Here is a 14,777-nt window from a genome sequence, read left to right as displayed (position 1 = left end):
GAGGTAATCCAGAAATCCTCTTTAGTTTCCACCAACTAAGCGCTAATGTGTCCCAGATTTATACCTCTGCTCTGACTTCTCTATTAAGCTTGAAACCCACATATCAAACCTCCAACCTGATAGCCCCACTTAAAAGCCACCTCAAATTTAACATGGCCAAAACAGGATTTTTGTTCCAACCTCTCTCCCACTTCCCAACCCTCGTTTGCCCCGCAAGCCTTCATCTGCAAACCCCAATCCTGGTCTCAGCCGGCATCATTTCTGTCATCTATAACCTGTACCACGGGAACCCCAGACAGATGCTTCTCCCTGATGTCCCTTTAAAACATGACATTCTTGGTAAGCCTGGGTGGCTCAGTCAGTTGAGCATCCGACTCTTGATTTCGCCCAGGTCATGATCTCAGGGTTCGTGAGATCAAGCCAGCCCTGCGTGGGGCTCCTTGTGGGCAGTGGCAGGGAGCCCGCTTGGGATTCTCTCTCCCGCTCTTCTTTCTCTGCCCCTCATCACTTGCTTGTGTACACTCTCTCTCTCAAAATAAATAAACATACATAAAATACACAAAATAAAACATCTCATTCTCCCTCTTTAATATACTTTCTACTGGCCTTCTTTCTGTCCCCTGGACTGTTCAAGCTGTTGCCACCTCAGGGCATTTGCACTTGATATTCTCTCTGTTCCAGTCTTTGCACAGCTGCATCTCTCTTGCCATTTAAGGCATGGCCCCATCAGCACCTCCAGGAAACTTCCCACCCTCCTCCCACCCCTCTCCAGTGTATTATATCCTGTTTTATTTTCTTCATTGTGTTTATAACTATCTGATACATTGCCTATGTGTCTATGTATAGATCTCCTGTTTAACATGTGCTTCCCCTCCCCTCCTCCCTATCCTGTGGAGAGTCTGGAATAGCCAGGTAACAACTACCACAGGTCACCTCGATATCCTCAGCACACAAAACTGTGCCTTGCACTCCACACAGATGTGTGGCATGAATGATAAGTGCTTCTAAAATGACGGAGCTACTTTTTTTTTGTAAATGCAGAGTCTAATTTTTAGTTTGCAAACTAACACTTCTGCGGGTTCTTAGAATCATGGCTATGAACACAGGTTCTCACTTTACATGACTTGCATCTGCGGAAGACTCTGGAAAGAACTCGGCATTCCGTGAAGTACTCTGAGAGTACTTTGTGTGACTCTACCCCGGCTGGGTGCCACATTGCTGTGCTCTGATTTCAGGAGACTGGATTTTCACCCCCTCTACTCTAGCCACCATTAGAGTGGTGCTCACGTGACTCGGCCTCCCCCCCCCCCCAAAAGCAAAGTGTACAAACGCTCTGCTAGCTGTTTTCTGTCTAATGACATTAGTTAAGTCACTTATCGGTCCTGTCCCTTGAGGAGCACACACAGCCTGCGCGAGGCACTTCACAGAGCTGCGGTAAATGCAAGGCAACACTGCACGCAAGCCCACTGGGTGCAGAGCGGAAGCGCACCTATCCGGTGGGGGCGGGAGGACGACTCGGAAGGGTAACTGACAGGTCTCCCGCTGAGTTCACAGGCGCAAGTGCGCGCGCACACACATCAAAGACGTCATTCCGTTCCTGGGACGGGCCGCAGCCTCGCAGAGCAAACCAGCAAGTTATTATTTAAAAAACGACTTGACGCCACTCTCTATCTTCAACCATGCGTTTTCCCTGCTTTTCTTCTTATCATACTCGGCACGCTTCACCTCTATCAAGCTATTGCTTTGGAAAATATTAAATGCAATTTAACCAGAATATCTTGAAGCAAAACCTTGGTGAACTGCAATGTTTAAAAAAAAAAAAAAAAAAAAAATGGGTCGGCGTCTCTACTTTCGTTAAATCAGCAGGGCAATCCAGTTTTCCCCTTCCGGTCCTAGCTCCCCTACCAACGCCTCACTCTTATTTACATGACCTCCCTGACCACCCATCTCTCTCCTTCCTTTTCTCCGACTGTTCCAACACATGCCTTGGGTCCAGAAACATTCATCTCCTCTAGACCTCTGTGACAGAAAAGCCCACGCTTGCTTACTAACAAAACCAACATTTTTATCCGGGATCGCAACGGGCCGGCTGAAAGACAACCTTTCCTAGCCTTCCTTGCAGTCATGTGACCACAGTATAGCCAATGAGATAGATGAAAGCAGAATGTGGGATTTCTGAAAAAGCTCCTTTAAAACGGCGAACTCAGTGGGACCTCCCCACTTTGGTCCTTCCCTGCACCCACACCCCCCTTCCTACTTCCCAAATGGACAACAGGCCAGCTATGTCATCGTGGACCAGGAGAAGGCTCTGAGAATGGAAACCAGCAGTGCACTAAGAGCAGCAGAGCAGAAAAAGACAGATGGAATCTGGGTCTCTGTCCAACTCCTCAAGACTTATTTTATGTGACAGAGCGATCCACTTCTAACTTGTTTAACTCACTCATGTTTGGATTTTCTGGAATAAATAGTCCAACCTCATCCGAACGAATCCATTCTTGAAGGTCACGTGCTCATTCCCACACCAGAAGAATGTTTTGTGAATTTATTCAAGTACCTCCCCCATAAGGAGTATCCAAAACTTGCCCACTGCTAGCTTTATCTCAGCTCCAAGTGCCCCATTTTGGGGAAGAAAAGCTTCTTCTCCAATGACACCTATCACTTACGGATCGGGCATGCTTCCCACACTGGTGGTGGTTTATTCTTTTTTTATTTTTATTATGTCTCCTGTATCCCTGCAGTGTAAGCTCCTAGGGGGCAAGAACGAAATCTCACTTTTTTGTTTTAATGCTTATTTATTTTTGAGAGAGCGAGCGAGTGCAGAGGGCCAGAGATAGAGGGAGACGGAATCCGAAGCAGGCTCCAGGCTCTGAGCTCTCAGCTCAGAGCCTGACGCGGGACTTGAACCCACGAACCATGAGATGGTGACCTGAGCCGAAGTCGGTTGCTTAACCGACTGAGCCACCCAGGTGCCCCAAATCTCACTTTTTAACTTAACCTTTCCCATTGCCAAATAATTCTACAGAAGAGACTATTCTGTAACAGCAAAGGGCCATTGGTGTCCCTGAAATCACAGGTAAAAAGTTACTGATGGCCTACCAATATAGAGGCAGGCCACAGGAACAACTTGGTAAATTCTGATGATAACTTCAGGCCAGGGTTGAACCAAATACAGCCAAAAGATAAATCCTCACAGGGCCAGTAAGAAGTATTCATTGAGACAAGTGATAAATAAGTTAAAAGTGACAAGGATACCCTTGGATAACAAGGGTTAACATGACACTAGCCTTTCAAAAATGTATAATCATCTGTTTCAAGTGCTGAAAAGTCCACTGGGAAGATGGTGGAATTTTGTATAAAACCTAAGAGCTGCCATCATCTTGCCAAAGCTTAAGGGCATGAAGATGACCAAGGGCAAGGTGAGAGAGTATGGATTAATCTAAACAACCCACCACTACTTGTGAAAGAAGCAAAACCCATGACTTTCAAATAGGAGGTCAGTGTGCCAACTTCCCATATTATTTACTGCAGAGAATTATCCTGCAGCTAAAGTGATTTCAAAGGGAAATCCCAAAGCTCTTCAGCTCAACAGGGGAGGTTCTGAGAGCAATTTCTTGCTGGTTGGATATCCAGGCAGCGTATCGATGAAGAAGCAGCCCATAGGCCTACCAGGTACCACAAAGCCCTACCAAAGAGAAGGCAACATTTTTTTGAACAGTTCACGGGGAGAGCTACTGGACAGATACACCGATGGGGCCCTCACGTCCAGAAGAACCAAGCTTTCCAGAAGACTTGTCGGGATCCTTATCACCGTCAATAACAGGAGTCACTGTGGGGACTGAAAAAGCAGTGCATCTGTGAAACAAAAAAGCCAGGAAGGAATGATGTGAGAAACAGGAAACAAGTAAATGACGGCGGGCATGCTGAAGGAAGGGTAAGTTCTTCTGGTAAGTTCTGGAAGCTAGAAGGAAATTCTGCAGGTGGGGCCCACTGGACCACTGGCCGGTGCCGTAGCCACAACCCATTCAACGCTGTACCCTTTCGGCACTTGGTGTAGTTAAGCAAAGTAGGTACTGACCGTGACAGATACTTTAAAAAAGTTGCTGAACGAATGAATAGGCAGACACTGAACAGCTGGCAAGATGAGGACACCAGAAACGCCCCCCCGAGCCAAGGCATCCGATACCTGGAAGAATCAGGAAGGAGCAGAGTTGGTAGGGTTGGTGGGAGAGCATGGCCAAGGGCGGTACAGACTTCTTGGGGTGACAGAGGATGCTGGTATGAAAAGCCTCCTCTTCCAGGGCCTGCAACATGGGGTTATGTTTACTTCAAGCCCCTCGGAGACCCTGGTAAAGTCCCAACCTTCTGAGGCAAAGTCTACTATTTACCCAAGACAACAGAAAACAGTGTGCTAGGCAGTGTGCGCCTGCGAGAGAGAGGCTGTGTCCCCGCTGCTGTGCCCGGAGCCCGCACTCGGGGATGAGCAACATCATCACTTGCCCCAGAGACTTCAGAAGAATCTCCATCCCGTTTTTTGCACGCCCCACCACCCAGCATGACCCTGATTTTTAGGAACTTCGCCCTCAAAATCGGACTACACAGTCTTTCAAATGGCATTACTTATCCAAAATAAAAGAAGTCCTCTCTTCTTCCTGCACCGGCCACCAATTAAATGGGTACATTGACTAGCATCACGGGAAAGGGAAATGCTCTTGATTCCGTGTTTACACCACCAAGAGGAGGGAGTTAGAGGCGACCGTGCACATGGGGGTACTACCACATAAGAGACGCTACCTTATTTTCCCAACTGCCTTTGGAAAAGAGTTTCAGGGGCGCCTGGGTGGCTCAGTCGGTTAAGCGTCTGACTTCGGCTCAGGTCACGATCTCGCAGTTCGTGAGTTCGAGCCCCGCGTCGGGCTCCGTGCTGACACCTCAGTGCCTGGAGCCTGCTTCAGATTCTGTGTCCCCCTCTCTCTGCCCCTCCCCCACTCACTCTCTCTCAAAAATAAACATTAAAAAAAAAAAAAAGAAAAAAGAAAAAGAATTTCATCCAGCAGGATGGAAAAGCAAAGCGTCAAGGGGGCTGGCTGGGAAGTGGAAGGAGAGCTTGTGTAAACAGTATCTGTGCATGGAGAGGGGACTCTGAGCTTGGGCCAGACCAGTGGCGCGGACCCGGGGCATTTCTTGCAAAGAGGAAGCTGAGAGGGCAGTGGCAGACTTCGTGCAGACATCACATCTCCCCATTTGCTGACAAAGACAGAATCTGGCCCCATCTCAACAGCACAAAAAGACTATATTTACCTTTCTCTATCCTACAGCCCCAAAGTAAACGCTGGGTTTCCTGGGGTTATTTGAGGTCCCTATCGCTCATGTTCATAGAATACTTTGAGGAAGCATGTAGAGATCATCTCTAATAGCCTGTCAACCGAGAAGGGTTCATCAAGCACCCAGCTTAATGTAAGCACAGGACCTTCCAAGCTGGAGGGAATTAGGGTGAATTCCTGCTCTGCTAGGTACTAGCTATATGACCTCCAGCAAGTTCCTTAAGCACTCTGAGCTTCACTCATCACCTATTTTAGGAAGGAAAATAGGACCTACTTCACAGGACTGTAGTTAGGAAGTGGAATACTGCATATGGAAAGTTCACAGGTCTTTCCACATTATGTCTTCTAGTGTTGTAGATACAGGTGGTTCTTCACTTTTCCTTAGTCAGAGTTTCCATTAAAGAACCTGAAAACTAGGGGTGCCTGGGTGGCTCAGTCAGTTAAGCGCCTGACTCTTAATTTCAGCTCATGTCATGATCTTACTGTGCTTGAGTTCCAGCCCCACACTGGGCTCTGCGCTGAGAATGTGGAGCCTCCTACTTGGGATTCTCTCTCTCCCTCTCTCTCTGCCCCTCTCCTACGCTCCCTTGCTCTCTCTAAATAAATAAAATAAGCAGGGCACCTGTGTGGCTCAGTTGGTTAAGCATCCAATACCTGATTTCAGCTCAGGTCATTCTCTCATAGTTCGTGGGTTCGAGCCCCGCATCGGGCTCTGCACTGACAGCATGGAGTCTGTTTGGGATTCTCTTTCTCTCTCTCTCCCCCTCCCCACTTGTGTTCTCTCTCTCTCAAAATAAATAAAGATAAATGCTTTTTAAACAAACAAACAAATAAGCATTTAAAAAAAAAAAGAATCTAAAAACTAAACAAACAAAATTGGACAGCATTCAACCCAGGGCACCTGGCCGGCTCAGTCAGAAGAGCGAGTGATTCGGGGTCATGGGTCTGAGCCCCAAGTTGCACATAGAGATTACTAAACAAAAAATGAAGCATGAAGCACTCAGCCCTCAATATAATAAACATATCTTTGTACAGTGTTTCCTTTATAAACTGTCTTCTGACAACAATGTTTTTTGTTAAATTGGTAAGAAGAGAGTAAAGAAAAAGCACAGAAATAGAAACACACATACCTGAACCATTTATAATCCCCAGTCTATAAAAAAGAAGTCCACTTTACTTCCCCTTTACAAGTAGTCCGAGAGGTTAGCACATGCTAATCTTATAGTCCTAGCTAAGATCTGTATTTAGGAGCTATAAAACTTAATCTCAGACTCTGAAACTCTACCTTGATTGATTCAGGCAAAGGTCATCCATAGATGAAACCCTAAGATGAAAAGCTGGTGGGAAGGAAACTCTGCAGAGGCGGTGGCAGCCGATCCCATGTGAACCCACAGTTCAAGCTCAGCGTCCCCCCCCCAGGAGGGGTCAACCAGCCTTCTGGATGCTGGAACACACAAGAGCCCATGAAGTATTCTTAGGGGAAAGAAACCCGGAACGTGATCCAGCCTCGAGCACTGACTTCCATTTCACAGAAAATACAGGGGGGACAGAAGAACATACTAAATGCAATCCACCCGAAGCAGACAGAATGTGGGGCGATCTGCAGCCCAGCGGATGGTCTCCTTGACAAGGAAACACATCAGAAAGCGGAGAGGCGTAGGGCTGCTGTGGATGAAAATGGACGACAGGCACTTAATAGCCAATTGCACTGCATAAACCACGTTTGGATCCTAATTCAAATGAACGTCATGTAAACCCTCAGGGATCTCTGGATATGGACCTGGTATCAGGTGATACTAGGGAAGTGCACACTTTGTTCGGGGCGACGCAGGCAATTGAAGTTATGGAAGAAACTGGCAATTGTTTTTTGGGGTTTTTTTTCAATTTTTTTTTTTTTAATGTTTATTTATTTTTGAGACAGAGAGAGACAGAGCATGAGTGTGGGAGGGGCAGAGACGGAGGGAGACACAGAGTTTGAAGCAGGCTCCAGGCTCCGAGCTGTCAGCACAGAGCCCGACGCGGGGCTCAAACCCACAAACCGTGAGATCATGACCTGAGCTGAAGTCGGTAGCTTAACCGACTGAGCCACTCGGGTGCCCCAGGTGATTGTTCTTATGCATATCTAAGTATGTTGGGATAAAACAACATGAAACCCAGGATCTGCTTGAGCAACAGACAAAACAAAACAATGAATGAAGGGCAACAACCCCTTGCTAACCACTGAATTTGGTTATGGGCAATGGGGGGGTGACGTGGATTCATCATGCTACTCTCTCTATGTGGATATTTCAAATTCTTTATGATTAAAGAAGAAAAATAAAACTCTATCTCTTGTAGCCATTTTCTAAGTCCTTATGTATCTTTTTAAGTCATCTAAGAGATAAAATGTAAAAAAGAGAAAAAAATGGAAGCAAAACTGTCTACTCTCTCCAACTTGTTCATTCATGAGCTGTTCCTGATGAAATCTCAGCTTTGGAAAGAACCCAAAAGGGCATCTAGTTCAGGGATTCTCGAATCTGGCTGCATGTCAGAAATGCCCCTGGAGCTTATCAGAACCACCAATTGTCCCCAACCCACCTCAAACCTACTGCATCAGAATCTCCAGGGAGGAGCCAAGGAATGTTCATTGCTTTTAAGTGCCACCGGTGACTCTGATGCAATCTTGTAAGTTCCCTCTCCAACATCCCAGCCAGGCAGCTGTCCAGCAGGGGACTCATTCCAAACCCCTCGGGGACAAGGATCACACAGGATTCTGCATTCCCACAGTCACGTCAAGCTTAAAACCGGGTTCCGTACTTTCAAAAGAAAAAAATGTGAATACAACTTGCAAGCCTTCCATTCTCCCCTTCAACTAACATATTTCCCACCAACGTTCAGGTGCACGTGGTCACTGCATTGTGGCCCCACCTCAGAGTGGGAGCTACCAGTAAGTAAAATTCCCTGGGAAAAAAACAAGTTTACCTGTACAGCCAAAGGGGCTTTCACTGGGCGAAGTGTCAGGGAGAAGGCCTTCTCCTTCACTCAGCTGGCCACAGGAGAAAACCCAAATGGGTGGGCCAGCGCCAGTGCCCTGAAGTGGCTGGGAGTCCCCGGGGAATCTGCCTCCGAACGCGGCCACCAGCTGGCCCAAGGGTAACCCAAGGAACGAGGAGAGAGGCGGAAATCTCCCACTCTTAGCTTTGTTCTCACACCATCACAGGTGACGGGAACCAACCCCCCCCCCCCCCCCCCCGACAAAACTGACGGGCACCTGATCAGAAACGCGTCCATGCAGGTCAGCATGGCTAAGAAGTCGGAACTCAACGTTTCGTAAGATTAACAGTCATGCATCCTCAGAGCCGTTCCCTTTCAACAGGCGGTATCTGTGTGTATTCGGAATGACAACCGTCACCCGGGAAGAGCAGGGGGCGGGGGTGTGCCAGTACCTTCGCGCACACACCCCATCCGACACACCTGTCACTCAGAGGGCTGACGAATGATCCTGCCGAGACTCTTCGCGTACTCTGGAGTTGCTCTTGTTGAACATTTCAGAGCGAACCCTTGCTAAATGACTTTTCCGTGTCCTGGCTTTGAGTCCAACGCAGAGCCAGGCATGCGGTAACACGCACAATAAACGGCCTGTTCGCGGCTTTATCGGCGACGTGCGGCTTCGGGGGACCCGAACGGCACTTTCTCCTCTATGTGCTAGTCGTGGAATTGCTTTCTAAGGTTTTCCCCTCCTACCCACGAGGACTCACCTATGCAGAAACTATCAGTACCACAGACGCGGCTCTTTACTGGGGCGCAGGGAAGCTTCTCTTAGTTCAGACAATGAGGCTAAAGGAGTGAACAGAGCCAAGTCCAGAGGTCGGTCTCCAAACGCCCATTCTGAGACGTGGAGGGGAGGAAGGAGCGTAGCGGGCGCCCGGGGACGAGAGCGGTGCCCCACAATTGTCACAGCTGCGTAACGATAAGGACCTGGGGAAGGTCCACGTTTGCACACTGGACCCGGGCATCACCCTTCCATATATGCCCGCTCCCCGGCATGAGCATAAACTCCAGGGGAACAGCATTTGCAGACAAACGCGTACAGGTGCAGCAAGGAGAAATACGGCTTCGCCGCTTCCTTATTCCAGTTCTTCCAAGCCCAAGACCAGCAGAGTCTTCTCAGGCCCAAGAGTCTACTGGAAACAGGAACGTGTGTCTGCAGAGGAAGAAAGGCCCCAGCACTGCACAGCCAGCGACCCCGCACGACAGTGGGTCCTGAGCCCACACCTGAACCTCTAAAAGGGTGAAAGGCAGATTGCCGGCTACACGGCGCAGCGTCCCTCTACCACGAGAAACAAAGCCGGAAAATACAGCAATAACGCGAAAGCTCTGTGGGGAAAACGTTTCTCGGCTTATGTTCCCACTGCAGCCGCGTTTCTTTCCAGAACTCAAAAGTCCGATCACGGCACCGTGGTCCAGTCCTAACGGTCAATCCCATTCCCACGGTTACACTCCTTACAGGAAAGGGAAAGCAAGTTCTCGAAACCAGTCTCGCTGTAGCGGGGCCAGGAGACTCGAGCTAAGGTTTTACAGTCCAAATTCAATCTTGTGGAAGCCCACCTCTAAGGGGGACCTTACCCTGATTTTTCATACTCCGGGTGTTTCGAAGTTGCCAGGCACTCGTGTGCGTGCCTGATTTTATGAGTGCCACCTAGGCAATTCGGGCCTTTGTTTGTTGGGCCTTGGAGTAGACTGTTTGGTCACCTCCCAATGTCCATGACCGTCCACTGATTCCAGAATCCTGGAGGCTGCCTCTCTCCAAGTTAATATTAAGAAGAGAAATGCCATTTTTCCCTAGCCCGGGGCGGCACCCTGCCTCAAACGTATATACACGTACCGCATGGTCAACGGCTGTCCTCGGAATATGGACCTGTGTTTGCACTCTAAACCCAAAGGGACCCATCCACACGGAGGGATGATACTAAGAACCAATCAGGCGTGCAAACCACGGTTCTGGGGTCACGTCTGGATACCACAGTGGGAAACCCTCAATCTGGCACAAACGCTAAAAACATTCTTTAACTGACGCGCTTAAGGAAAAGGAAGCTCTTTGCAACCAAACGAGTGAAATAAAACTGCCCATTTATCACCACTCCTTCAGGGCAGTGAATTTATATTCCTTAATGTTTTCTTCACGGAGAGAAATTACACATTTCAAAAAGAGAACCCTTGAGTCCCAGACACAGAGGCTTACCTGATTCCTCTCTTTGTCCACTTTCTTAAAACACTTATTCAAGGACAAGTTATGTCTCACTGAGTTTTTCCACCCAGTAGGTGCGTTTGCAAAATATGGAAAATGTTCCAAGATCCAGTTGTAAATATCCTTTACTGGCAGGCGCTTGGTTGGAGAGTCCTCGATGGCCATAAATATGAGGCAGCTAAAGGAGTAGGGGGGCTTGCAGTTGGGGTTCTGCCTGGCATCGTAGGGCATGTCAGAGTGGGCAGGGGATGGCGGGGTGTCGTCGTCCAGGTCCTGGACGGGGCTGACACTCCTCAGGACCGACTCCCCGAAGCTCTTCAGCAAGTTCTTGCTCTCGTGAAGCCAGTTCAGATTGGTCAGCTCTTCATCTTCCATGGCCCCCTCTTCTAATCGGATGTCAGGCAGAGAAAAGTCGAGGTCATCGTCCTCCTGCAGGGCCTTGGAGAAACCGCTGCCCCGGTAACACTGACTCAGCCGACTGGAGACGCTAATTCCTGAGCTTTCTGGCTTCTTACTGGGAGGCATGACTGGACCCATTTACGTGAAGGCTCCTGGTGAACACAGAGAACACACGAGTTGGTGAAACCCAAAACAGAGGCAGCCGTGCCCTCCTAATTCTACCGGGCCCACCTCCCACCCGTGCCACCTCTACAGACCCCTGGCCCTACAGAAAGCCCATCTCAGGGCTCCGACGCTGGGTAACACAAACCCACGACTCCACCACAGGGAGAAGCACTCGTAAGTAAAATCCGTCCACCATGCCTGCAGCACAGTGACTCCGTCGCCTCGAAAATACAAGACTGGAAATATTTACAGTACACCTCTAATACGCAAATGCATCATAAGAAGAAAGGGAGAATCTACAAAGGCTTCTTCCCGGATTCGTACAGACTCTCACTGTGACCCTGGGAAAAGCTTCGGTGTTGGTGCCTCAGTTTCTCCACAATACATTGTGAATCTACAGACAGGTAAAATGCACCCAAGCCTCACTAGAGACACTACGGAGTAAGGACAATGCACCGCTCCTGTCGCTTTGGGTTATTATGGTCTCGTGGTTTATCCTTCCCCCAAAAAAGAAAATACCTCCAAGTTTAAGGCCAGGTGTTTCAGGTTAAGTCGAGCTGTCACCACACGAAAACCATGACAACCGCCTCGGAATTCAAGTGTGACCACAGTGTGCATCGTCTGCTCATGGTTTATATGATTGTATCTTTTCTCCCCGAGTCATGATCCAAAACTCTGCAACTATGATTACGGTTTGACGAGTCTGAAGAGTACTAACAAGGAGTTCGGGGGATCGGAACCGCAGGGAGACGTTACATTTAATTGCTGGGACCCTACACCTCCAAATGAAAAAGTGAGTAACTTCGGGCACCACACGAATACATGGGAACGTGAAGACGAGCCATGAATTGACATCAGAATTGGTGAAAAAAAAAAAAAAAAAAGAGCAACTGGCAGCTTCAAGACTGGAAGACAAATTCAACAAAAATTGCTAGAGAATTCTGTTCTGCACCCCCGCCATGCCACCCCCATTTTTATCAATGACCTAGAACAGGGAGTGCAACTTCTGATGAGAAAAGAAAACGAGGACGTGGCCAGTCCACCAACAGAATGACCCCGATAGATACAAAGCACATTCAACCCCCGAGTACTCAGTGTAAGACAGAAAGAACAGTGAAGATAATGAGAGAGGTCTCCCACTGTCCGCTTGTAGCCTTCACACAATGTGCTTGGTTTAAGAAGCATGTCTGTTTTATATTTTCCCCCTAAGAAGATCAAGCAATCTATCTAGAAAAAAAAAAAAAAGAATGAACACAAAAGCAGACATGATCATCCTAAAGCTCTAAATCTCCATTGACACTATGCTGAAAGTAACTGCCACTTCAGCTGGGAAAGCTCTAGAATGCGATTCTAGAAAGCATAATGTGAGGCACCCAACGGGCCGGCCAGCCTCGGGTGCCTGAGAACCGCAACCCCCTCCCTCTTCCGAAAGGTAGACAAACAGAACCCGCTGGCAGAAGGTGTGAGAAAGCGCTCCGGAGCTGCTATGAGATGCCCGACTCTAAGGCGAGAAAACCTCCATGGGCATCAAAGACTGACAGAGGGAGAGCAATTCAGATACCTCAGGCTCATCCACAGGGAATATTTCTTTCTGTCAAATCAGGAAACTAACCTGTGTAGCACAGGACACAATTTAGAATAAGCTAGTGTCTTTCGGTCTGGGGCTGTGACAGAGACCCAGCTGATCATGCTTTTTACCTTCCTTATGAACAAATCAAAGCTAGGCTTGTCCTCTCAACGCTTCCCCGGATCCCATCAAAAAACCCCAAGTTTCTGATAACCGGGGATATCCACACAGTGGAGTACAAAACAGAACAACTACTCAGCCACTGAAGCCAACTTCAGCTCCAGATGAAAGTTTTATGTCTCCTGAGCTTCCAAACAGGAAAATTATATCATGGCTGACAGTAAAGTAATTTAATTGCACTGTTGCTATGACAACATGCTGCTCTTTCTTTTCAATGTGCTTATTTGTCAGTAGCTTCCCAAAGGAACTAACACGCTATACTCCATGTTTTCTTTTGTTTTAAACAAACACTGCCAGCAATATGGCTTTATTAGAAAAGTCAAGAAAAGAGGGTGATGAGGCTTCAGTGCCCTTGAATCATCTGTCTGCTTTGTGTTTCTATCCCCCCATGCTCTCCAACGGTTAACTGCAGCTTTATAAATCCAGCATTTCGTGGCAACAATATTAAGACCTGCTGATCACCACAGTTCCATTTTAAAAAACAGTTCCCAGAAACCACAGCTGAGGAGTTTTCCATTATTATACTCTAACTACATAATCTGCCAAATCTTTTTTTCCTCCTATTTTAGAGGGAAAGAAAAAAGAAAGAGAGCGAGAATCCGGATCATGTGAGTCTGCAGTTAAGCAAACATTTTTAATCTGCTCCACCAGATACGCAAATAGTTATTCACTAGTGACCTCCTTACAACTTTTCGGTTTGCTATTGGTTCCGTTCCACACACACACACACACACACACACACACACCCTCTTTTTGTTTCTCTACGACTTGCTGTGTTTTGTTATCTTATTTGCGTTTTAACGGAGAAAATGCAGCAGGAAAGCGAGTTTCTTGCCCGCTATCAGAAGGTTTCCAAATAACTGACAAACACATTACTGGCCCAGCTCGGAGCAGATGTTGGAAGTGAACTTTAAAAAGTTAAGAAACGCTCTCCAAGCCGAGCAGGGCAGTCTCCAGTTTGGAGGGGCCGGGTAACCCCCCTCCGCGCGCTCGCGCGCGCGCGCACGCACGCTCTCCACTCCCGTCTACTGTACTTGTCAAAAACATTTCAAGGGGACCTGCGGGAGCGGCCATTGGCTGCGTTTCGCGTCAATCAGCGGCGTTGCCAGGCAACGAGGAAACTGCTCCGCTCCCCGTATACTAGGCAATTGGGAGCTCGCATACCTTCACTGCCGGTCAGATGTCATAAACCTTTTATTGGCCGCACCGCGGCGAGCCTTAAAAACACATCAATAAAAGCCCGCCGTCCCCCCAACTTCTCCAGGGCCCGAGGACGGTTTCCTAGAGAGTCGGGGTGAGGAGGGATCGGGCCTCGGGGGTCTCGGGAGACGCTCGCTGCCGGTGCCAAGCCTGCAGTTTGGGGGGAGGGGGCATCTTTGTTAGGAGCCTGTTTCTCATCTTGGGGTCTCCCCTAGATCGGCACCCCCTCCCCCGGCCCGGAACGGCGGGGATCCCGTCCCCCGCGGACAATACCAACTCTGCTCCCTTCGGGCGTCTTTCGGAAATCGAGGCACCGGGAAACAGCCCGCACGTCGGGGCAGGAAACTCTTCGGACCGGGCAACTTCCCCGCTCTGGGGCTGCCGTCTCCCCGCCCGGCCGGGCCCCCCACCCCGAGCCCTTCCCCCAGGAACTGCGGAGTCCCTCGTCTGCCGAGAGCGGCGAGGTCGCCTCCAGGATGGCCTCGGACGAGCGCCCCCGCCCCGAGTCACCCCAACCCCACTGGGGCGCCGGCGGGAGCGGGGAGCAAACTCACCTGGCCGGAGCGGGGCGCGGGGGCGCGGGGGCGCCGCAGCCCTTCAGCGGGAGCCGACAAAGTTTCGCGGGCGCCCAGCGGGCATCGCTTGGTGGCCCGGCTAAGGACGCGCGGGCGCGGCGCGGCGAGCCCGGGGCGGCGGGCGGCGGGGGGCGGCCGCGGGC

General features: G+C 49.2%; 1 protein-coding gene across 5 annotated transcripts in view; it reads right to left on the bottom strand.

The window, feature by feature from the left end:
- FOXN3 (forkhead box N3) overlaps positions 1–14,777 on the bottom strand; it is a 297,410-nt gene that overhangs the window by 206,270 nt on the left and 76,363 nt on the right. For 3 of the 5 annotated variants that reach the window (XM_049612345.1, XM_049612349.1, XM_049612350.1), the window contains exons 1-2: positions 14,614–14,771; positions 10,543–11,099 (exon numbers count right to left, since the gene is read on the bottom strand). In XM_049612345.1, coding sequence (XP_049468302.1) covers positions 10,543–11,085 — 543 coding nt within the window. In that variant the 5' untranslated portion in view covers positions 11,086–11,099; positions 14,614–14,771. Of the gene's footprint in view, positions 1–10,542; positions 11,100–14,613; positions 14,772–14,777 lie in introns of those variants that run through there. The other 2 variants (XM_049612347.1, XM_049612348.1) reach the window with 1 other exon arrangement.

The sequence above is a fragment of the Panthera uncia genome (assembly GCF_023721935.1).
Source record: "Panthera uncia isolate 11264 chromosome B3 unlocalized genomic scaffold, Puncia_PCG_1.0 HiC_scaffold_1, whole genome shotgun sequence".
Lineage (NCBI taxonomy): Eukaryota > Metazoa > Chordata > Mammalia > Carnivora > Felidae > Panthera > Panthera uncia.
The sequence above is the reverse complement of the archived record's forward strand: the minus strand, read 5'-3'. Positions and strand labels throughout refer to the sequence as shown.